Source organism: Halichoeres trimaculatus, unplaced genomic scaffold (assembly GCF_033239565.1).
Source record: "Halichoeres trimaculatus isolate MK-OKI-2021-1 unplaced genomic scaffold, fHalTri1.1 fHalTri1_scaffold_13, whole genome shotgun sequence".
Lineage (NCBI taxonomy): Eukaryota > Metazoa > Chordata > Actinopteri > Labriformes > Labridae > Halichoeres > Halichoeres trimaculatus.
In genome coordinates, this window is record NW_027437191.1 from 35,585,131 (window position 1) to 35,610,751 (window position 25,621).

Genomic DNA, 25,621 nt, shown 5'->3' on the forward strand with positions numbered 1-25,621 from the left:
ACCGTGTGTGAAAGAGCACACGATCTGTAGTGAACGCCGAAGCTCCGCCCCAACACACTCACAGACGCACTAACACACACACACACACACACACACACACACACACACACCCACATACACGCACACGCACACACACACACACACACACACACACACACACACACACACGCACACGCACACACACACACACAAACCCACACACAGACACACACACACACACACACACACATACACTCAAACACACACACACACACACACACACTCACACACGCACACGCACACACACACACACACACACATGCACGCGCACATGCACACACACACACACACACACACACACACACACACACACACACACACACACACACACACGCTCATTCTGTGGACAGAGAGCTGGAAAACCACCACAAGATAAACCTCCCTAAGTTTCCTCCTTCCTAACAACAACAGCCCCCAGGCCGTAAACCTCGTGTTTGTCACTGTCCCGCTCCCTCACAGTCGACAAACTGGACTAACCCCTGGACTCTCCACGCAGAGCAGAGCGATGAACCAAAGCTACTTCCTTTTAGAGGTGACATGAAACTAGCTTTTGCCATGATTACAGAAGGTTTAACATGAGAAACAATCATTTCTCCTGCTTTTCAGATCCAGGAACATTATCTGCCTAAAGATGCAGCAAACGCCTGAAATACAGTCGACATTTTCAGTGTGTGTTTGTTTAGTGTAAAACAGATGGTTAATGCTGTCACTAACCCAACGTTGTTCCCTCCACCTGGTGAAAAGTTAAAATCATTGTCTGTTCTGCTGCAGACTCTGGCCGGACTCAGAGAAACTGGAAATATGAATTTTTCACCAGACGTCCAGAAGGCAGGACGGCTGCATCTGTAGTGTTTGGGTTTCCTTGGTTACTCCGCAGCCTTTTGGTGCACGTTGAAGGCAGTCTGATGGATTGACTCTCTGTGTATTTATGAAACGCGGTTAAACATGAAGAAAGCTGCGGGTTATTGGTGCAGAATGCACGGTGTTTGTATGGATGCAGCCGTTCTGTGTGAATATTATGAGAAAGAAAAACTCATCAGCAAACACGCTGGAATAACCTTTATGCTCATTTTACTGTGCTGAAACCACTTTTCAGATCCACCACATCTTAAAGACTTTGCCCAAAGGCAGATAAGAGAGGCAGGGTTTTGAACCTGACACAGAGTTTCTCACAGCTCTTAATGATGTAGCGTTTGGATGTTTATCTCTGTCTGTCCTGAAGGAGCACACCTCTGATTTTCTGGTGCTCCTCAGCACGTCTGCAGCCACACTCCCACTGGAAAACACTGCACGTATTAATCTGCCAACTCTTTTTATCTTGTCTCTCTCCGCTCCAGCAAGTGGTTTCAGCGGTCCGAGCCGGCGTGAACCCTCTGGGAAACGCGTCCAACCAGACGAGCCTGTGGGACATCAGCTCCTCCTTCTTCTTCGCTGGGACTGTTATCACCACCATCGGTAAGACGGGAACTTTCTCTCTCAGGACTCATCATTTTCTCATCCAGGTGTTTGACAGTGCATTCAAAATGTCAGGATGTTTCCTCTTTCCATGAAGGAAATGGATTTATATGCCCGGTCCACTCAACTTTTCCTTCACAAAGCAGTTCCCACGACCATTTCAGCACAAAGTTACTCTCACTTCCCCAACATTTGCTTTCCTGCCAGGTTCGTGCTCGGACTTCTGGCCAAAAACTTGTAAAATTGACTCGGCCTCAGTTTAAAGTTGTTAATAAATTGTTTTTGCACCCTCTCTCTGAGTGTCACTAAACAGTGTTATATTCACAGCAACAAAACAACCATTGTCTGGTTTTGACAGCGATTCGCAGCAACAGAAACGAGGTTTACCAGCTTCAGATCCCTCTCTGTGCAGACTGGTACTCCAGCGTTCAGGGGTTTGACTCCTGCTGAAGGTCGACAGACTCTGGTCACCTCTCCCCTACTTCTCTCTGGTGTCTCAGACTTCAGGAAGCATCCGGCCCATGTCCATCAGTCTGTTTTATTAACACTTTGTTCACATGACTTCATCTTGTTGCTCAGGTTTGAGGCTTTGACAGAGAATTCCTCTTTGACAGTTTGAGAATTGTAGTTTTATTTTCACGGTGCTTTTCAAAGCCCAGTTTCAAAGTGTAGCAGGGTTTAACACAAAGCCAAACTGTTCAGTGAATTACAATAAAAAAGTAAATAAATCAAACCACTAAATCTGATCCAGTACTTCAGTAACACAGTGTGAACAGAAAAAGGGACCAGGACAGCCAACACTTCAGAAAGAAGTGAGTTTGATTCAAAGATTTTTAGCTTTTCCTCGACTCTCAGAGTGAAACGATCAGCTGCAGAGCCTCAGTCACCTTTAGTGACACGTCAAAGACAGAAACCACAGAAACGTCTCAGTGAAAAACCTCAGGCAGCGGTCAGACTCAAAGGCTGTTAGCAGCTCACAGCTGCTTGTTTCTGGAGCCTGACGATTCAACGCAGAAACTTCTGAACAGCAGTCTGAAAATCACACGTTGGCAGCGAAGCTCAGCGAGGACTGATGTTAGATCGTCTCCTTTTCTTCGTGTTACGCCTGGTCAGATTTGGATGTCATCTGCATCACTGAAAGCCTGCGGCCAATCACTGCTTGGTTTGCAGCAAAGGGAGCAAGTAACCAGTGAATAAAAGGGGACCTAAAATACGGCCCTGAGGGACACCACAACAGAGACGAGCCCCTGGGAAGAGGCATGTCTGAGAATAACAGAGTAAATCATAAAGGTGATGAATCTGAAAATGAACAGAACACAGCGCAGAGGCTCGCACTGATATTATTCCCACATTTAGCTAGCATGGACACTCTGTGCTAGCATCAACGTTTGGTGACCACAGTTCTCTTCCCATGATCAGAGCAACTTTGATTTGTTCAGAGTGGATCATCAGCCAATGAAACCATGTGACCTGTGGGCGGTGCTTACCTCTTTCAGTGTGGGGGGTTTGGTGATGCAGAGGTCTTTCCTGAAAAGAGTTTGACTTGATGCCCCCCCAGATTCAGATTTTACCAGACCCCTCTTTGCTCCCAGAGACCGTGCCGAGCTAATCGAGGAGCTGACACCTCCCCATCACTGTTCCTGTGTGGGGCACCTCCATCTGTGAGAGGCTGCTGTCAGGATTACTGAACACACACACACACACACACACACACACACACACACACACACACACACACACACGCACACACACACACACACACACACACACACACACACACACACACACACACACACACACACACACACACAGTCTGTCAACTCATCCGGCTCGTCCAGCAAACCTCGATGGATTTCTGTTCAGTCGGCGTTTTGGCACCGTTTCCCGTCATCAGCATCCTGTCTGAGCGCGCTCTGTAGACACACGATGACATCCTTTGATTTGCAGTTAGATCAGCTGTCACTCATTGTGTCTTGTTGGATATTTTAGTTTAAAATTTTGTTTTGTGACCCAAACACTGCTGCAGATCTGGCTCCGGGCCTCTGATCCGACACGGCTGACCTGACTGATACATCTCCAGGTTTGGTTTTGGTTCTGGTGTTTTGGGCTCCAGATCAGGTCTCCAGGATCCTGTCCCTAAATGTTGCAGCGCTGCAGTACCTTGACTTTTCCCTGTGGAGAGGAAAATATGTGCTGTAGCATCAGAACGATGGTTCCCTGAATGATGATGGTGCAGGTAAAACGTTGAACCTTGCGTTTCCTTTTTGCTCACCTCAGTTTGAGTGAGTGGACTTTGTGCTTTCAGTGGAGAGGCTGTTTTTATAAGAGACACGCTTCAGGCGTAGAAAGTGAAGGAATCTGTGAAGTGAGCTCACAGGAGGTTGAGTGCTGAGCAGAAATCAGCCTTGTAGCTTTTATTGAGTTTGAAGTGGGCTGAGTTTTTCTTCCTGTTTTGAAAGGTGTAAAACGGTTTCAAGGTAAAACATGATAAACAGCTTCATGCAGAGTTTCCAAAGCTTGACTCCTGCTGCAGGAAGCTCTTCTCCAGATGCTGGTTAGCCTCACCTCCACCTGCGTGTTGGTGTCAGATGATTACCGTGATGTGTTGGTACAAAGTGTCCCCGTGTTGCTGCTCTGCAGAGAAACGCCTCTTATTCAGCCGAGCAGTCGTTTTAACGTCAAACATTTCTTCTCTGTGTTTTTCTGATCCAGCTCGGGGTAAACCAGAGGAGTTTGTGTGGCTGATTGATTTCTTTATGCAGGGAACTATAAATGGCAGTGCAGTGTCGAGGCTCTTTCCCATTCACTTCCATCTTTTGAAATATCTGTTGATCCGCTCATTTTCTCTGCTCTCTGGGGAGTGAAGCAGCGGCAGCAACAATTGATCTCACAGCTTTGCTCCCTGTGGGAATCCCTTGTTAAGTGTTTTCTTCCACAGAGCGTTGATGAAACTCACGTTTCCTGTTTCAGTGAGAGCGATCTCCAAAGCTTCATCATTAACTGAACACAAACTTTAAAACTGTATTTTTTTGATTTTCCACCTTTGACTGTCGTGAAGTGTTGAGCAATATTTTATTACATAAATAAAATGTGCAGTGAATTTTAAAGTGAATTTGATTGAATCCAGGGAAAGTTCTGCTGTGTTCACTGATGAGGTCAAAACAGGAAACAGAGAAATAACATCCCATAATCACCGAGCTTCTTTACTTATCACTAAACTAAAAACACTAAACAACCAAGAGGCTGGAGGATGGACGAGTGCTGAAAACACAACTGCAGTTCCTTTGGTGTCCACTAGAGTCCAGCTCCAGAAGTACTGGAAACCACACACACACCCATTCAAAAACGCTGATTCTCACAGCAAAAACAAACATCTTTATATTCCTGTGCAAAACAAAAAACACACAAAACAAAACAAAACAGACAAAAAAGCAACAAGAAACTTCTTTGTGTGTGTCTGTGTATAAAGTGTGTTTTGCAAATTTAGAAACAAAGTGAAAACTGAACGTCCCCGTAGAGACTGGTCTTTTTTTAATTTTGTGTTTCTCTCTTTTTCCCTCTTCTCTTCTTCTCTTCATTTCTTACTTCTTTGAATCTTCCTTCCATCCTTCTCTTCTTTTTACAGGTCTTTCTCTGTCACTTGTTCCTCTTTTTCTCTTCTTTTTAATCAATCAATCATTATTTATTTGTATAACACCAAATCGTGAAAAACGTTCTCTGAAGACACTTTACAAAAAACATGAACAGGTCTAGACCCGTAAATGTTCATAAAGTTTAATAATCAGAAACCCAACATCAAGACCAGATCAGGAGTCTGATCTGATCTTAATCCACCATGAGGACAGAGCTCTGCAGCATTTAGTGAGTTACCATGGAGACGAACAACTTCCCTTTAACAGGCAGAAACCTCGGACAGAACCAGACTCATGTTAGACAGACATCTGAGGAGACTGATGGGGTTAGAGAGACAGATAGAGGAGAGAGAGAGAGAGACACACACACACACACACACACACACACACACACACACACACACACACACACACACACACACACACACACACACACACACACACACACAGAGACACACAGACACACACACACACAGACACACACACACACACACACACACACACACACACACACACACACACACACTTACTTTTTCTTCTTTTCACCCTTCTGCTTCTTCTTCTCCTCCCTCTTCTGTTCTTTTACGTTTTCTCTTCTTTTTTATTCTACTCCCACTTCCACTCTTCTTTTTCTTACTTCTTCTCTTCTTTCCTTCCTCTTTTCCTTATTACCTCAGCTTACCCACTTTCCTTCCTCTCCTCTTTTTCCTTCTTCTCTTCCCTCTGTCTTTCTGCCTCTCTCTTTGTTTGTTTCCCTTCCTCCTCCTCCATCAGCTGTTTTTTTTTTCTGTAGCTCTTTCTGAGGAGATCTCATCAGTTCAGTGACGTGCTGCTGTTTTTCTCACCTAGCATGGCTTCACATGTTCAGAGGGAAGTCATTAAACTTTCATCGTCCAGCTCAGTCACATTTGTTCTTTGAACAGGATGGTACAAAGTCCAGCATGTGACAGCGTGAGGCGTTGTATAACTCAGTCGTCCCCTAAAGGCGTAAAGGAATAAAGAAATATGGGACTGAAGCTGAGAACCAGTCTGTTGTGCTTCAGACTGTGGGTCATCAGGTAAAATTGGGGTTTGATATCTAATTAAAGTGAGAGATATAAGGTTCCTGGCATGAAGCAGAAAAAGACACAAATCTTGGAGATAATAAATAAACCTTTTCCATGTTATACACAACATTTATTTTTATTATTTTAAGCCAGTTTAAGGTTGTGAAAGAGCTCAGTGTCTCTGAAACAACGTGTTAGCTATCCTCACATCCTGATGCTCTCTGATGGAAAAACTGTGACGGGCTCCTGGAGGCCGTTTCACTCTTTGAGCTCATCAATGAGCTGCTGTCATGGCTGTTAGCGTGACCGCTCTCCACAACGCGCTGTACCTGTAAACAAAATGAAATCTGTTTCATTCAGTCTGGATCAGAAAAAGGAGAAATGAAGCTACGACTGAGAGAGCTGCTGTTTCTGGTTTGATCTGCAGAGGCCCCCAGGAGGTGCTAACGGCTAATTCAGCATCCTGTCTCCCATTGACCTAATGATGGAATTAGCATGACTTGATTGACAGTTTTTCTCACGTTGAATGCCACACGACTCCAGCGTGAGCCCGAGGAGTGATTAGAGGGCGCCCTGCGGCTCACATCCTGACGCTGAGTCCGTTAAAGGTGAGGACACGAAAAGAGCTGTGTCCAACCAAAATGACTGAAAGCAAGTGAAAAAGTACCTGAAGTCCTCACCGTGTCCTCTTCTCCACCACACGGACTCTGACAGACGGCGCTTCATGGTGACGTAGGCTGGTTCATAGAGGAGCAGTGAGACCACAGGCCCTACTGGCCAGAGGGGGGATGGCGCTTTCAGGAGAACGGCGCGGTGTGGATGGCCAGTGTGACTGCGCCCTGAGCGTGTCAGTAGAAAGAGCGTGTCAGTAGAAAGAGCGCGTCAGTAGAAAGAGCGCGTCAGTAGAAGGAGCGCGTCAGTAGAAAGACTGTGTCAGTAGAAAGAGCGCGTCAGTAGAAAGAGCGTGTCAGTAGAAAGAGCGTGTCAGTAGAAAGAGCGCGTCAGTAGAAGGAGCGCGTCAGTAGAAAGAATGTGTCAGTAGAAGGAGCGTGTCAGTAGAAAGAGCGTGTCAGTAGAAAGAGCGCGTCAGTAGAAGGAGCGCGTCAGTAGAAGGAGCGTGTCAGTAGAAAGAGCGTGTCAGTAGAAAGAGCGCGTCAGTAGAAGGAGCGTGTCAGTAGAAAGAGCGAAGGTAGAAAGAGCGTGTGAGTAGAAGGAGCGCTTCAGTAGAAAGAGCGCGTCAGTAGAAAGAACGCGTCAGTAGAAATAGCGAAGGTAGAAAGAGCGAAGGTAGAAAGAGCACGTCAGTAGAAAGAGCGAAGGTAGAAAGAGCGAAGGTAGAAAGAGCGCGTCAGTAGAAAGAGCGAAGGTAGAAAGAGCGAAGGTAGAAAGAGCGCGTCAGTAGAAAGAGCGTGTCAGTAGAAAGAGCGTGTCAGTAGAAAGAGCGTGTCAGTAGAAGGAGCGCGTCAGTAGAAGGAGCGTGTCAGTAGAAGGAGCGCTTCAGTAGAAAGAGCGTGTCAGTAGAAAGAGCGTGTTAGTAGAAAGAGCAGAAAGAGGAGGAGGAGGAGGAGGAGGAGGAGGAGGAGGAGGAGCCACATGAATGAATGATGATGATCGTATGAATGAGAATGAAAAAGTCTTCCTGCATGGATACACGCTGAGATTTATTAAACACAGAATGTGTAATCAACCCTGAGTGAACACCTCCAATCGTTGCCTCGGCTACGACTTCGGACCATTTCTCTCTTTCAGTGTCACTCAGCGATGACGACTTTTCCTGAGGTGTCAAACAGCCGAACTAAACGAAGACAGCAAAAAAATCAAAGAGCATCAGATCCAAGGATGAGGAAGAGGAAGAGGAAGATCATTTTGACCGTACACTTTGGGAGTGAAGCCAAAACGCTGACATTTAGACAATTAGAGGCTAAAAAAACTCATTTGGTCTTTTGTTAATTAATGTGAAAAAGACTGAAGTAATTTTTCTTTTACTCTTATTATTTTGTTGAAAAGGAAACTTCGAAATGTTTCCTTCTCAGTGATGAGAGTTGAGGAAACATTTGAAGTTTTACATTTTAAGGAAGACATTCAGACTAAACCTCACAAACAGAAGCAGTGAGACAGTGTCTCCGTGTTTCTGAGCAGAGATCACTCACAGTCTGGGCCCAGCTCTCCTCTGCTGATTCACTGCATGCAGGTACCGTCAGCAAACAAAGAGGGACTGTTTTTCTTGGCCAGCTGCTCCGTTACGATAAAAATAGAGATGCATGAACCTGAAGGTCTTCTGGAGTGGGATTAACTCAAAGCCACACGAGTAACTAAACTTTCTCTGTCAGGTCAATGTTCAATTTAAACTCAGTTTAAAGTATTTCTGCCCTAATCTAAAGGATGAGCGCTTAACAAACCAACCAATCAAATAACAGCTTCACCTCTGAACCAGTGCTCCTGTCAGGTGATATTACCTGGTTCAGGGCCGGCGTGGACAGGATGAGAAAACTGAGACAGGTCAGCGCTGTTTTCTACGGTTCCTCACCTGAAGGAGTCGACTCAAGCACCGTGGAAACATCCTCCATTTGCATTTCCACCTTCATCTGCACCTTCACACTAAAACTAACAAAAAAAAAAGAGATTATGATTATTATTTTAACAAATAAAAAGACAAAAAGATGTACTTCCTGTAAAGAGTAAAAATATCTGTCAGTTGGCCTAAAAAATGCTCTTCTCAGGTTTCTGAAGAAAAGATATTTTTCTTATTTCTAAAAATTTGACAAACACATTTTTCTCAATCCAGTGGTAGATTTTTATTTATTATTTTACTCCTTACAAAGGATTTAAGTGTGATGTTTGACATTTTTCTGGACTTGTCCGGCCAATATAGAGTCAGTTATTCAGACATTTTTCTAAAAATGAAACAGAAGCAGTTATCTCGATGTGAGTTTTTGCAGAGCAGGTCTCTTCTTCTGAATCCTTCATGTGGATAAAAACTCAGCCTGTGATCTCTCTGCGTCTCCTCCCTGTCAGGGTTTGGGAACATCTCTCCTCACACAGAAGGAGGCCGGATCTTCTGCATCATCTACGCCCTGCTCGGGATCCCTCTGTTTGGATTCTTATTGGCCGGTGTCGGGGACCAGCTGGGGACCATTTTTGGGAAAGGCATCGCCAGGGTGGAGAAGATGATCGTGGTAAGTGGCTGCGTTGCAGGAAATGGGTTTACAGCTATGAAATGATAAACTGTGTTGTTTCAAAGAGCTGCGTCATCGAAGGGTTAAAACAGAGACTATGTGAATGACTCTGTACGAGCTGTTTTCTCCTCAGCACACTGAACTTTGGAAGAAAAGGATGTCGTCTCAGGGTTACCATGTCAACCGACTCCTGGAAACCAACCTTGATTGCTGACAGTTTGTTGTAGATTGCAACCTCAGATCAGTAAATTGCTGTTATTTTGGAGCAAATTTCAAAGCTGGACAGTGTTTTTGTCTTCTTTTGTGGTGAGCTCGTTGGACTGTCTCTGTCTTATTCCTTCATCTGAGGCAGTAAAAAGAAGCAGCACAAGGATCAATGAAGCTCCCTGAAATAATGATGGTGGGCTTATTTATCACTGTGGGAGTCAGACATTGACTGCTGTCCTGAGCTCATACACACACACACAAACCCAAATGTCACGGTCCTGGCAGAGCAGTTAGAGAGCATCATTAGTGGAGTTGGGTGTGGAGAATATAAACCAGGCCTGCTGGTCCAGACGTGGATGATGAGTCAGCTCCAGCTGATCTCTAGTTCACCTTTACCAGGTTAGAGCTTCTTCCATCTGCACGTGATAGAGACTCGTACTTTAACTAAGATCACGAGTTCCTCCAGTGAACTCAGCATCACTCATCACACGTCGTGTCTTTATCTGTGAGACGTTAAAGCATAATTATTCATTCTTCAATCAGCACAGGAAACAAAAGGTAAGTGACAATCACAATTCACCAATAAAATGAAGCCGCCCTGCCTCTGCACTTTTCATTATTTCAAGGTCGTGTTGTGTCAGACGTCAGGGCGTGGAGCAGTGTTGTCCTCATAAAACAACATGTTTCACCAAATATCACACTTCCTGCTGACATTTCACCGTGACATTCAGAGTTTTTTATTGGGTCTCTCAGGGCTGGATATGTGCTGAAAAAGTCATCTCTGTAGGTTAAACTGTCTCAAGGGGCTTGACCCTGAAGTCTGCTAGGGGGCGCCATGGAGACGAATTTCCCAGCTCATGTTTGATAACGTCATCAGATTTTTTTTTGTAACAGGGCCGGTGCACACGTGAGTAAACTAACCCTGACCGCTGTTACTATTCTTTCTTTATTTCACTTTGAGATGTGCCGAGCTGCTTTTGATTTAAACTCAAAGCTGGATCTGATCCGTGGCTTCACATCAGCTCCACTGCTCCTCCACTGGGGGGGGTATTCAGGATTGGCTGGGGGGGGGGGGGTGGTTAGTCAGGATTTGCTCAGGATTAGATACAGGCTGTGTGTGATCACCTGTGCAGACCTCAGCCCAGGTAGATACAGCCTGTGTGTGATCACCTGTGCAGACCTCAGCCCAGGTAGATACAGCCTGTGTGTGATCACCTGTGTAGACCTCAGCCCAGGTAGATACAGCCTGCATGTGATCACCTGTGCAGACCTCAGCCCAGGTAGATACAGCCTTTGTGTGATCACCTGTGCAGCAGCAGTGGTGGACAGTCCCTCTGTCTTGACGTAAGCGTGTCCTGCAGACGGCTGTTTTTAAAAGGATCTTCTTTTGTAACAGTTTAAAGTGAATGAAAGGCTGAAAAACCTCCTGTGAAGCTTCGAGGGAACTGAGATGAATTAAAAGCTCACTAATGCATCCTCAGGCCTCCTGAAAGCCTTTTTTTCTAAATGAAAAGCTCATTTTCCAGGTTCCTTGAACCTAAGAAGCTACAGACTGATTATGACTCTGATTTATCGCTGGATCTGCAGCTTTCCTCCCACGAGAGCAGGAGAAGGTGAGCGTCTGGTCCGAACAATGAGAAAAGATGGACTGCAGCATCTGCTGAAGTGGCTGCTGTGCACTGAAGATGCTGGAGCAGAAACCATGTCAGCTTTACGTGGCTCTCTGGGGGAAATGCTGCCTGTTTGTCTTTGTTAGTCTCCCTCTCGTCTGGTCCTGTGTAGTCTCACAGAGAGGTGTCTTTGCTCTGTGTGCTGCTGGAGTGGATTTTACTCTGTGCAGAAAGGACATTAGACATCACAGACAGTATCTGAGGTCTGCCTGCTCTTTATGCTCCCCTCAGAGGCTCTGTGCTTTGGGCTTACATAACTGGAAGGGAAAAGGGCAGCATGCACGGGGAACCAGCTGAAAGCAGCCACCTCCAGTGACGAGGAAGCAGAGAAAGCACCAGAATAAACTCCATGCACAGTGACTGGAGAGCTGTGGAAACCCTGTGTGACAGCAAATGCTAAGGTTTGAATCAATGAGAAAATCAATTAGACTTCAGCCTCAACACTGATTGTGACTGCACATTCAAAGCTTCATCTACAGCGCTCGTTATGACGGTGGAAATGATGTCACTGGAGTTTGGCAGCTCGGCGCTGGAGATGTTAGGAAACAGCAAATGTATTCCTGGTAGGAGGTCAAAAGCAAGTGACTCATCCTGATGTGAAGAAAAGCTCACACACACTGGAAGCCTGAGGGGGTCAGGACGGGGAGAGGATCTAAAGCTCCATGTTTGTTTCCTTCACAGAAATACCTGGTGCTGGTGGAACCCGCTGAAAATTAACTCTTTGCTGATTAGCAGAAAGGCCAATGTGAGACGAGGATATTACATTTCCTGATTACCATCAACTCCATTAAATGTGAAAGAAATTGTGTGTAACCCAGGAAACCAAGAGAGGAGATAAAACCAAACTTTTATTTTTACTAAACTCAAAATACAAAAACAGAAAAAACTCTAGCAAAAGAAACAAACTGAAACACAAGGAAACCCTCAATCAACCTAAAGCACAGGGAGGACACGAGACACGAAGCGGGACAGCCAGAGGGACAAACAACGAACCAACACAGAGCACAGGGAACACAGAGACCATACAGACAGGGGCGTGATCAGCACAGGTGTTTAAACAAGACACAGGTGAAACATAAGGAGCAATCAGCAAGGAGGGAAAGACGAGGAGGAGAAAACCAAACACATAAACTCAGAGGCTGAACACATTAAAGACACAGAAACACTAAGATATACACAAGACAGGAACCAAATCCAAACCACCAGGAACACAAACTACAGACAAAGAGACACGAACACTCAACGAGAATAATCAGGATTCACACAAGAAACACAAGAATCACTGAGATAAACTCAGAGCCTCAAATACACAAACCAAAAAACCCCAAACCAGGACATTGTGATCTTTTTACCAATGATGAAAGCATTTGTAGAGTAAGCCTGACTCTTTTGGGATTTAACCAATCACTGACCTATGCTGACATCTTTGAGTTATATTTTGAGGGTCGAGCTTTCTCTTAGTCTTTATCTCGTCCCTCTGATATCATCAATGTGTTTCATACAGTTTGGAGCTTGAAAATTTCCCAGTTATCTCCACATTAGTCTTTTCTAACAACCCTTTAGATTATTTTGCTTATTTTCAACTACTGTCTCTTTAAGGCTCTCTGCTCCATGGCCCCCTTCACTCTGATTGGCCAGTCTTCTAGAGGCCTGTTGCTGGGCAGACCTTCTGTGTTTGAGGCCTGGTCTTCCGAAGCAACATGAACCAGTTAGGGGACCTCATCATTTCAGCCAGTCTCAGGATCCTTTGTTTTTTTTTAATTTGTATTTATTTTATTATTTTTATTTATTTTTATTTATTTTTTATTTTTATTTATTTTTTATTTTTATGGCACGGACGTTTGCCAGACGTTTAAAGGCATTTCCAAAGATTTTACAACAATTGAAAATGCAACGGTCATGAAATCCGGTGATGAAATGCGTTTGTCACACATAAAAATGAAGCACTGATAATTTAGGTTCATGTTGAAAACGTGAGGAAGCACAATATTTCATTTTGATGATTTATTTTTTGTATATCAGTTGATAAATTGGGCAGTTTGGGCAATTTTTCTTTATTAGAGTTTTTTTGTAAATGAATATTCGTTTAATTCAGAAAAGTTTTGTGGTAAAATATTTATATTTAGGTGTTTTTTTCTTACCCCAACTTCTTGAAAATAAGTGATGATTTTCCTGAACAAAAAAAACAAAGTGTGTGGATTATTTTATGAGAGCAACTATTTTGAAAAGGGTTTAAATACGACTGCAGCTGCTTGTAGAGCTGTGTGAATCCTCAGGGGGTAGAAACATGTTTTAACAGGATTTAAAGAAACCAGGATGTTTATCTCGTTGATGAAATGGAGGTTTTTAAAGCTCACGTCTGAGGTGTGGTACGCTCTGCAGGAAAAGGTGAAGTTGACTCAGACTGTCCCTGTTTTCAGACTGTCCCCTCAGCTCTGCTGCTTTTACTGGAGGAAGTTTATTGTCTCTGTGAGTCAAAGCTTTACGACAAAAGTCTGTTTCTGTCTTTTCAGAAGTGGAAAGTCAGCCAGACGAAGATCCGTGTCTTCTCCACCCTGGTCTTCACCCTGTTCGGGTGCCTCATCTTCGTGGCTCTTCCAGCCGTCATCTTCAAGCACATCGAGGGCTGGAGCACGCTGGAGTCCATCTACTTTGTCGTCATCACTCTCACCACCATCGGCTTCGGGGACTTTGTAGCCGGTGAAAAAGGTACCTTGATTTGTCTCTGGTTAAAGACTGTCTTGTATTCTTAAGGCCTGACGCTCTGTGGAGTCAGTGTATTTATAGTCCAGTGATCGCTCAGCCAGGCTGATGAACAGATGTGCACGGCCGTGAAAAGAGCCCTTTGTTTGCTCTTCATACTGTGTCGTGTGTATTCTGACAGTTTCTTTAATGCATCTCATTTCCTGCAACATGTTTAGTGACTTCCATCTGTTTCAGGAGCTTTAAGCACATTTTCAGAAAGATGAACAGGTTGTGTTTGTTTTTCATGTAATCATGAAAATATGTTAAGAGAAAAACACAACTCCAACAAACAGTGGGACTGATCCCAGGTAAAATCAACCAGAATAAACCAACCAGTGTTCTGAATGGGAAACTTTTATTTCATGTGTGTAAGTTTTTTTTATGTCATTATAAACTATGAATCATAATCTTTACACAGGGTTAAAGAGTGAACACAGGAAACAGTGAGTGTAACAGTCTGAATGTGTGTGTGTGTGTGTGTGTGTGTGTGTGTGTGTGTGTAAGCAAGTGGCATTAGATTAATTTGACGTGCCTCATAGACAACAAGCTGAGAAGCAGATGGCAAAGATCACAAACACTGAGCTGCTGGATTGAACTTCCCTGAGCAGAACTAATGATGGAAGATTAGATTAGCGCCACCTGTGGCAGCGCCATGACTAACAGTAAACTGATCCTCCTGCTGCTCGGAGCTCGGCCGCTGGTGGTCTGGATGTGAACCCAGATGCATCAAAACAGATTCAAGGGTTCAAGAAAGGACAGCTCGTGGTTGGAGGATAAATTCTGATCAGACAGCGTGACGTAGCGTTTGCACTGGTAAAGGTTTATGATCAAAAGTGTTTGTTGTTGCCTGAAAGCCTGATACTTACAGCGGCTATCAGAAACGTTTGAAACTGGATTAAAACCTGTCACTGACATCAGTGTGCACGGTATGAAACAGACACAGATTCAGCCAAAAAGAGATGAAACCAGTTTCAGAGACAGAGATTTCTCTTTTCTTAGCTCAGTGTTTCATGTGTCAAAAAAGAAAAAGGCCTCTTTGTATTTTCATGTGTTTGGTGGTTAGGATTAGGGTTAGGATTAGGGTTAGGATTAGGGTTAGGATTAGGGTTAGGATTAGGGTTAGGATTAGGGTTAGGACAAGGGTTAGGACTAGGGTTAGGACAAGGGTTAGGACTAGGATTAACCCTGACCCTAAACTCTGGCATCTTTGGCTTCATAATTTTACATTGAGAGGAGAATATTTGTATTTTCTGTCATCCATATTTTCAGGCTTTGGAGAGTAAGGGTCTAAAAAGAGTGGAGAGCAGCGTGTTGTATGGATCCAGTTCAGCAGCCTGAATCCAGCTGAGCTCAGATTACTCTCTGAAACAGGACAAACCAGCATCCCACACAGCCAGCCGTCTTTGTCCAAATTATCATCAGACAGGCTCATGAGATTATTTCAGACCCACTGATTTCCCGCCCCGGGAACCAGCTCCTGTGGGTTTGGTGCAGGAGAGAAAGTGTGCAGTGCTCTGTGTTTGTGTGTTTGAGACAGAAACCTCTTTTTTTACTTCCCAGTTCAAAGACTGAATCCAGTTTCTGTGCTCCGTTGTTTCTTGACACTAGAATAATCCTTCCTGTTTATTCACGTTGAGCATCTTGGAAACAGAAACAGCCTGACCCACTCACTGTGTCTCTTCCTCCACAGCTTTGTCAGAGAATCCAGATCACCTGGACATTTACAAGCCCGTGGTCTGGTTCTGGATCTTGGTGGGCTTGGCATACTTTGCCGCTGTGCTCAGTATGATTGGAGACTGGTTTCGGGTCATCTCAAAGAAGACTAAAGAGGAGGTATGAGCTGGTGTGCTGTGCGTTAAATCACTCTCCAGGGAGGGAAACTGAATATCACTGTGACGGTTTGTAACGGGAGGTTTTGACGAGGTTGGCAGACCTTCTAATGGCTTTAAGCTCCGTTTCTGGAGCCAATTTTCACACTTTAGATTAGATTTGTTCTGATCAATAGCCAGCTGTCGACATAACCCTAAGTTTGCAGGAAGACCCGTGCTATGTGGTACCAGTACCAGCCCTGTGAGTCCAAACATGCTCGTTAAGATGCTATTTTACAGCAGACTGTTTCAAGCAGTTTACAGAGGGATTCAGAGATTTCTTCATATATTTCTTCAACATATATTCATTCATCCAGGGGTTTGAAAATGTGCACATTAAGTTTGGAAAGCTACAGTTGTTACAAGCTGAGGATGCTCCAAACAAACCAGGGACACCGACGCAGCGACCAGACGCAGTTAAAAGTGGGTTTATCTCACCTGGAGACAGAAATTGCTTTTGTGTTTCTGTCGACGCCACACATCATGGAGAAATTACAGAGCAGCTTGAAAAAGCATGTTTTTTTTATTTATAATGTACTTTTCATTTTCAACACACTTTAAGACCCTGGTCTCATAGTTGTCTGCACACTTCTCAGATAATTCACCATCATTGAAACAATAAGACAAAGCAGAAATATGAGAGTAGAGGTGAGTCTGTTTCTCACTGATTTGGATAATAACACATAGTTTCATCAGGTGTTACAGTAAAGAATGGATGAGGAAAGCTCGAGTGAAAGGTACAAACCCCGCCTGCCTCCTACAGATGTTGTAACTGGCATCTCCCTCCCTGGGGTGGATTATCTCCTTTAAAAATATATGAAGTTGAAGGATTGTTTCTGAGCACTTTGCCTGAGCGTGGTGAGACCTTTAAAGAAGCTCTGCTGTCTGGCAAACAGATTACAGTGTGTGTGCTCAGAGGAAATACAAAGCTGCTCGATCTGCAGCCTGTTTCTGTCAAAGTTAACCCTTTGTTGGCCTTCAGCTCTTAGACGTGATCACATTCGTCTCACTTCATTGTGACAGAAGAATATCTCACAGCCTTTCTTCAGTTCACTCACCACAGATCTGAGGTGATAAATCTGCTTCCTGTGGAGAAAACACCCTCTCACACAGGTTGGATGAAATATTTGCTGTGCTTCCAGCAGAGTAATAACATACCTTGCTGTTGTGGCAGTCTCATTATTTTCATGTAGAAAGGATTGTGAGACCCGTGCAAACCCACAGCCGCTCACCCCCAGCAAACAGCCGACACCTGCGAATCTTCGTTACTCCACACAACATAAAAAGAAAGAGGTCTTTGCAGCGGGAATCCTCGCTCGGCTTCATTTGAAGAGCAGAGACGGAGGCTGTGAGCCCTTCAGAGAAATACATTAGTGAGTGAGGATGTTTCGCTTCGGGGGGGTCGAGGATGATCAGGCAGGGAAAGTGAGACGAAGGAGGAGAAATCACGTCCTGGAGTGTTGGTGCTCTACTGTGTGTGTGTCAAACATGGACACACAAACAAACACACCTCATGAATTTTAACGTGTTGGCTCAGAAGTCTTCTTTCAGCAGGCACACCTCAGAGTGGGATGAATTATGAAGCAGCTTGGGGAAAAAGGTCTCATATGTGTTGAAGGCAGGATCAATGATGAGTGCACTCGGTGCCTCAGCTCTCAGAGACTTTACACAGGCAGTCTGAGCTGACCAGATCCAGTACACAGTCCCAGAACCCCAGACCCCCAGACCCCCAGACCCCCAGACCCTCTTACTGCAGGCTCCTGCTGCCAGCTGTGGACTAAACCTGAGCAGTGAAGTATCGAGTCAAACCCTAAAACCTAACAATTATGGATCTGTTGATTGTGAAAAGGAAATGGAAACTTTGATGGTCACAGTTTGCTTCCAAATATTTCTTTCTGGTATTTTTCACCTAATTTATGTAGAAGATCTGCGCTTGTTTTCAAACTACCTTAACAGTAGCAAAGCAAACAAAAAAATTCTAAAAATTGTCATTGAAACTGAGTATCTGTCATATTAGCTGACCAGCTAAGAGCTGTTGATGAGCGAAACTAGGGATCTGTCTTTTCACATTTTACACATATTTACAATGACATGTTAGAAAATGTCAAACAAACAAAAAAACATCGTAGAAATACCTGTTTCCATTGTTTCTTTTACCAGGGCTTGTTTGTTCTGATATAATACAACCAGACAGTTTCTTTAGCCGTTTTAAATGCTATTACCTAACCACCACAAGACGAAGACGTAACTTCAGAAAAAAAAGCAAGAAAAAACAGAAGCATTGATCGGTCTGTAATTAGACTCTACAAAGGGAGTGATGTGGGTAAGAGACGTGGGAAACTACCTGACAAATAGTTCTCAGTTATTTAAACTGTAGTTTTGTGTCATTTGTCCATCCTCTGCCGCAGCTCAAGCTACAGTTAGTTATTCACATGGCAGCTATCTCTGAGACATCAGGTCACAGCTAACGTTAGCATTCAGCTACTCCCAAGTTACATTGAAAAATCACAGATATGTTGGTGAAAGAGAAAAACTACCTCAAGCTCACGTGTGCTAAACTTTAGAGCTCACTGTTTCCATGGTGGCGTCTGCTCTAGCATCACGTTAGGTAAACAACAATAAGGTGAACTTTGTCATTGTTTGGTTGGAAGCAGTTTCCATAATGTGTTTGATGACCGACCAAAAGAACAGATTTTGGCTCTGCTAGCATAAACCTTCTGTATGTCAGTGTTTTTACTGAGAGACCAGGAGGTTTTTATGGCTCATTTTAATGTCAGACCTGTTCTTCATCGACCACGGTGTGAATACAGTGACTGACTGAACAAAACACTGCATTGAAGATGACAATCAAAGCTAGGACGCTTGTTTTTACTCTTTTTGCTAAGCTAACATGCCATTTGTAAATGTCTTGTAGTAGAGGGTAATCCTGTGTATCTGTAAAGAAATGTTTACTTTCTGATATCAGAATCATTGTTCATCAGCTTTAATTCAAAAGTTTTTAATGATGAACAACCAAAAAGTACCAACACCTCAGAGGTTTTCTGTTTTCTATTTATCATCTGTATTTTGGTGAGTGAACTTCATTTCATTACATCTCTCTATCCTCAGAGACAATAGCAAATAAACCCTAAATGCAAATAATAGATGAAGGTTACAGCGTTGTGTCTTGTGCATCGCTAACAGCAGAGCAGCCAAGTCATGTGACAGACCGCTCCAGGCGACAGCTCCTGATTAATGGAAGTGGCATTTACTGTATGTTCACAGAGCTGAGCTGCTTCTGTGTTGGTGCAGAGTCACATTCACATGGTCAGTTTTATTAACCCATACTGTCTGACACAGATGTTTGTCTAAAATCAGTTTTTGATTGGAAGCTGTGCTGAGCTGCCTCACGTTACCTAGCTCTCTTTTCTACGGCACATAGTCAGTTTCTTCATTTCAGGGCAGGTTTAAGCTCTTCCTGCGATGAAGCGTCTACAGTAAACATGTTGCTCAGTCACTGCTGGATGAACAGACGTTGATGTTAGAGGAGAAATGATGCTGAGCTCAAACACCTGCAGGTATCAATCTTCCCTGTCTCTCTGCAGGTCGGGGAGTTTCGTGCTCACGCAGCCGAGTGGACAGCAAACGTCTCGGCCGAGTTCAAAGAAACCCGGCGGCGACTCAGCGTTGACATCTATGACAGGTTCCAGCGTGCTGCATCCATCAAGCGCAAGCTGTCGTCCGAGCTGGGCATTAACACGTCCATCAATCAAGAAATGACCCCTGGCAAGAGGACTCTGTCGGCCAACCTGTGCGAGGACAGAGAAGCCTACACCAGCCTGACCCTCTCCCTCACTCCTGTCCCGGGGGCTCTGGCAAGGAACGGCAGCCTGTACCTGAACGGTCTCAGTCCGGACTACGCCGACCGGCGGGAGATCGCTATCATCGAAAATCTAAAATGAGAAGCAGCATAGAAGTGAGCTTAACTAAACTGTTAGCAGACAGAGATCAATAAAACACAAACAACACGTCTGTGCTTTTTCATGGAGCACCTGTGATAAACTCCCCCCCACAGCCAGAGGATGGCGCTCCTGTCATTGATTGAAAACCCAGAGTTACTCACATGTGGATCAAACCGTCACGCTCTGGTATTTCAGAAAGGGGACTGTCCCACAAACCCTTGAGGTTTGATCCCGTGGAGGGAGCAGGAGTTTCTTCATTGTGTCTGCAGCACCTCGATGGACGGCTTTGCTGATGATTGAGCCGAATTAGAGGTCTAAACATGTGATTGTTTCAGAGGACTGTGTTAAAAAACAACACCTAAAAATTAAAGCCCATATTGAGGTTTAAGACGGTGGACATCCGTCTTCTCCCTCATGTATCCACAGATGATACTGTGAACACACAGGAAAAGTAATTCATCAAACGTAGAAAGCAATAGCTGTGTCTGTGTTCATCTGCTGTTGAAGTCTGAGGCCTTGAAATCTGCATCAGATAAAGAGGATCCTCCCAGTTTGACTCTCCATAATCAGCAGTGCACACTTTGTCAGACAGCAGTTCTGTGCTAGCACAAATGAATGTGTCTTTACTTTTGGTTTACACTTCTCCCCGTGTGAATTTATACGCCTGGCATTGGCCTGTCACTCTGTCCTCAGTCAAGAGACAAACGTTTTTCTTGCTCTGTGATTGACTTTCAGCTTTTGGCCCTAAGGAATAATCACTCGTGCCTTACTGGAAACCATGCTGAACATGTGAGGATGGTGATGCATGAAATACCAGGCAGCGCTTTGTCTGTCCACTCATATTTGTTATATACGAGCACAGAACCACAAAGGACAAGGCGTCTGTGAAAGTACGGGGACCGACGTAGAGGACGTGGACATTTTTACAGGAGAAGGTTTCAGAGTGTGCATGGCAACAGGGAGAAGAGACTCTGACTGAAATAACTTGGAAAACGTAGTCTTTCTTTCTGCCAGTGAATCCATTAAGTATCAGTCTTTGTGTGCAGAGAAATGTACATTAAACCACACAGTGCCAGGCTCCACCACCACACCACGTCCCCCCGTATACCAAAGTGATTTCTCTTTTCTGCCAGCCCAATCAGACAGCTCCTGAGTCTGATTAAAGGATCAGGAGTGCTTTCTGTTCTTCTGGATCTAATTCTGCTGGTTTCTAAAAATTCAACCCACTGTCACATTTGTTCATCAGAGTTTAGAGTAGTTTTTTTTTCACATTAATCCAGGCATGTCGAAGCCGTGAGGCCGTGAAGCATAAAGACCTGTCCGTCCTTTCCTGATCTCCACGATGTTGCAGCGTTACTGTCAAATACAAAGTTTGTACATTTCTACAGCCTATGATGATAAAGGTTGGTGTTCTTGTTTTTTTTTACCAATACTGAATGTACACCATCAGTAACCTCTATTTACTGTGAATCACCGCTGTGACTGAGTTATCCGCCTTTAGAGGTCTGAGACACATTATTATGTTGATTGAAGATCCTAGAAATGGTATGAATGTCATTGTGGCACAATAAATATATCACTTTAGATCCTGACTGAATACATATGTTGAGATCACAGTACGTCTGTTTTTTCCTCTATCTCCAGCTGAAGGACGTGTTTAACAGGATGAGATCGCTCACCTCTCATGGTGATGATATTTAAAGTGTTGTTTCTGGCAGCTGAAAGCTTTGGATCATGATGATGATGATGATGATGATGATGATGATGATGATGATGGCCTTTAACGTGCTGAAATGCTCTCGTTGCATCTGATGGTGTTATTTACAGCCTGTGGCTCCATGAAAGATTTACTGCACAGCGTGGCTCTGATATTGTGCCTCATTCAGCAAGTCAAGTCTACTTACCTGCTCTACCTGCTCTACCTGCTCTACCTGCTCTACCTAAAAAAGCATTTTATTAAAATTTACTTTATTTAATATATAGTAGGACATTTAATACCTTCTGTCATGTCATGTTATTATCTGTGTTATGGAGCCAAAACTAACTGCATCAGGTGTTGTAAACCTAAAGGAAGCCACTGCACATTTCAAAACCTGTCAGCAAGACTGAACAACAGCTAATGTTAGCATTTAGCCACTCAGTAAATAATCTTAATGCTAGCTGTGAAAGACTATAACACTTACTTTACTAATTAGTGTTATAAGTTACAAAACCAGTTGAAAATCTTTGCTAACATTAATTATTACACTGAAACATTTTACTAGCAGCTAGCGCCATGTTTGGTAGTAAGTGGCTGGTTGCTAGCTTCAGCTTCGTCTTGTGGTAGCTAATGAGTTAATGAAACATCTTGAATGCTGTCAAAGCATGAACCATAACCATGCACGTGACATGCACGTGACTTCTGATCTTTCTGCAGCCGATCCTCGATGAACAGCAACTTTTAGCACGTAGGCTTCATTTTTCTGGTTGGATCTGAACACATTACAATACAGAGCCTTCCTGACTGACAGACAACTGAAGAACAGGACACTTTTTAAAAACAGATCTCTGACTTCAAAAAGAAAATGTCCTCCCTTTTGTGCTTTTATAAGAAATCTAGCAGAAAAACTGCAACCGTGTGTTGTTTATCTTGATTGTTCAAAAGAAAAACACCAGTGCATTGAAGCTTCTTACCACGGGGAAACAGCCCGAGCTGTTGTGCAGATGCGTAAAGGTTAATGCATGGAAGTCATCCTGCTGTTTTTCATAGAAAGTCGTGTGATTGACAGTCTCTAGGAGACGATTTAAGGAGCGCTGTTGATTTTCTCTGTGTTTTATGTCAGGCAACGTTTGCCCACGTGTGCAGGATGGTCCGTACAGTAAGTGTGAGTGTACGCGCATGAATGAATGTGCAAATGCTTGTGTGCACAGACATTTCAGGATTCTCATTTGCTTTCCACCCACAGCATTTTCACATGGCATCCTCTCCTCCTCCCGGGTGACAGTTTTTAATTAAGTCTGTAGCTGCATCAAAATCCCAGTCCAAGCATGTTGACTGTATCTATCCATTCCTGACAGCAGAGACGAGCGTCACTGTGAATCACATCATTTACATTAAGATCTATTCACTGAATGCAAAGACGCTAAATTAGCTCAGTGGGAGTGCTGTGAAAATGAGAGGCTTTATGATGCCATAAGACATGTGCCCCTTATGCTAATTTTGATCATGACAGTGGATAACAGTCATTATGCAGCTTCACACAAGTTGTAATAAACATAGCATTCGTTTTTAGCGGCGGCTGACCAATAGAGGGCGCTCGGCATCGCCCACCACCCTCAACATTACTTTGAGTAAGATTAAAAAAAGGAAAAGAAAACAAAGAAATACTAAAATAATACTGTAAGCTGTGTGTATGCACATGTTTAAATAGGCAGGATAAATGATATATAACTAACGATGCATAAAGCTACTTCATTCATCAGTGCTGTCTGATTGGTGATGTGTTTCCTGCCCTCAGCACAAAAGTCTTCAGACTTAAAAGTTGTATATGTGCGGTAGCTCCTCTTCGATATAAGAGATAGGACCAGCTGTGGGTGCACCTCACCTGCGCACAGAGAGAAATTCACCTTGATTTACGTATCACCACCCTCCACCGACGTCACGGCCGTCAGTCACAAAGTGCGGCTGATTGACAGGTCGAGGGTTAGGGTTGGAGACGATCAGAGAGAGACGCAGAACGGAGGAGGAGAAAATAATAATTTAGTTAAATAACTCCAAACATCACCTTCAGAGAGGAGAACATGTCAGGAGAAGCCTGGTGTGGAAGAACGTAGACCTGATCATCTTTTGATCTCATCACTGAAGTAAATTCATCAGTGAAATACCTCAACACCTTTTGGCCTTTTTGCTTGATTTTGATACACATCTGTTTTGGAGTTATATAAAATGAAATAAAAATTAAAGATGGGATATGATGGTCTCCAGATATTAATTGTGGCTTTGAAGTAACAATACTGGATCTCTAAAGTGCAGACTTCCAAACCGTTACACGTGGAGAAAAGAAAAAAGAAGAAATCCCTGAATCTGTGTTTGAGCTCAAACAGTCCATCCTGAAACTAGATCTTCCTGAGATCTTCCTGAGATCTTCACGAGATCTTCATGAGATCTTCATGAGATCTTCCTGAGATCTTCCTGAGATCTTCCTGAGATCGTCACAAGATCTTCACGAGATCTTCACGAGATCTTCCTGAGATCTTCACGAGATCGTCACGAGATCTTCACGAGATCTTCCTGAGATCTTCACGAGATCGTCACGAGATCTTCACAAGATCTTCACGAGATCTTCACGAGATCGTCACGAGATCTTCCTGAGATCTTCCTGAGGTCTTCACGAGACTTGAAGCCATGACGTCATCACATAAGAAGCCCCAGAACCTTTTTTGACACGTTGGTGGGGTGAGTCTCAAACACTGAGGTTTCCCACAGCTCTGCCCCCTACAGGCCTCCACTGGACCAACCAATTGGAGCAAAGGGGGTTTTGGCACAGAGAGCCTTAAAGTGTCAGCAGCTTTAACAAACCCTTTCAGAGAAAGACTAAAATAAGTTTTTTCCTCGAACACCACTGTGAAATAAACTTTGTTTTCCTGAGCTGTCAGTGTTGCAGGGCTCCAATGAGGGGGGTACCACGGGGACTAAAAAACACACCTCTTCTTCAAACCTCTGCTGTAAGACAGTTTTCATGAATTGTGGCTGAGTCTTTAAACAAAGGGGTTTCAGCAGAACAAAATCCTACTGGCATCCTCAAACTGCCAAATGCTTCACTCACTGTGGTGTGGTGTATCAGTCCTGTGAAACACATAAACTAAGGCCGCTGATCCGAGTTTGAATCGATCTGTGTCTGTTTCATAACAAATGACTGTAGTTCTCACTGTCCTGAGTTATTTTATGGTACTTCAGCAGCAACGCCCCACACCCCATCTTTGCAGGGTGTTGTGATGAGGGTGGCCCAACCAGGGCACCAGCTGGGATCAGGGGCATTTATTTACCCTTTCTTCGTCCTCTGATCACATCTTCTTTAAGTAATCATCTTCACCATAATACAGACGTGATATGTTCCAAATCATTGTGTCCAGAGTTAAATAGAAACTTCATTCTTGCACTGCCGTGTCTTTAGATCAGGGTTTTTATAATGTCTGTGATTTAACAGCTTTAGTCTCAGATAAACAACCTGCAGCCGGCTGATAATAATGATGCTGTGTTAACTCACACACCATGACAGCCTGGCAGGCTGATAACGGACCAGACAAACAGATCTGAGTCACAAGTTACAAAATGTTCTTCATAGATCACAAGCACGGCATGGATTGAGAAAGCTGTCCCTCTGTGGACGCTGCATTCACACCTTCATGTCTTTTATTTTTCTGATGTGTTTGAAGACGCTCCTGTTGGTTTTTCACAAGGACAGGCTTGGAAATGCAATCGAATCAGAGTAGTAAAGGGTCGATGAAGTCTGATTAAGTAACTTTTTTATTTGCTCAAAGGATGACTCAAAGTATTGGAACTCAGAGTTGGGACAAACGCAGGGACCTTTTGTTGCTTTTTGAGTGTACAGCGACTTTCTCACTGAAAATCTGGAGCTACTGCAACACACTTGGGTTAGCAAAGCTTTTCTGCATAACAAGCTCTGGATGTCATCAGTCATGTGACTGTCTATGTTAAATACTAACTCTAAAAGACTGTATGCAGACAGTGGAGGTTACTCAGGGAGCTTCAGTGACGTCTCTTATTCAAGATGCCAAGCAAAGAGTGACGTAAGGCGTCACCTTTTAGCGTCGACCCTGTCAGCAGAAATGTACGATCATA

The 25,621-nt window shown here is 43.9% G+C and overlaps 1 protein-coding gene across 2 annotated transcripts in view; it reads left to right on the forward strand.

Annotated features, from left to right (window-relative positions):
- Positions 1-22,472, forward strand: part of LOC141802021 (potassium channel subfamily K member 2-like) — a 36,924-nt gene extending 14,452 nt beyond the window's left edge. For both annotated transcript variants that reach the window (XM_074685409.1, XM_074685408.1), the window contains 5 exons: positions 1,377-1,494; positions 9,188-9,348; positions 13,739-13,934; positions 15,661-15,803; positions 19,423-22,472. In XM_074685409.1, coding sequence (XP_074541510.1) covers positions 1,377-1,494; positions 9,188-9,348; positions 13,739-13,934; positions 15,661-15,803; positions 19,423-19,779 — 975 coding nt within the window. In that variant the 3' untranslated portion in view covers positions 19,780-22,472. The remainder of the gene's footprint in view (positions 1-1,376; positions 1,495-9,187; positions 9,349-13,738; positions 13,935-15,660; positions 15,804-19,422) is intronic.
- The last annotated feature ends 3,149 nt before the right edge of the window (positions 22,473-25,621 follow it).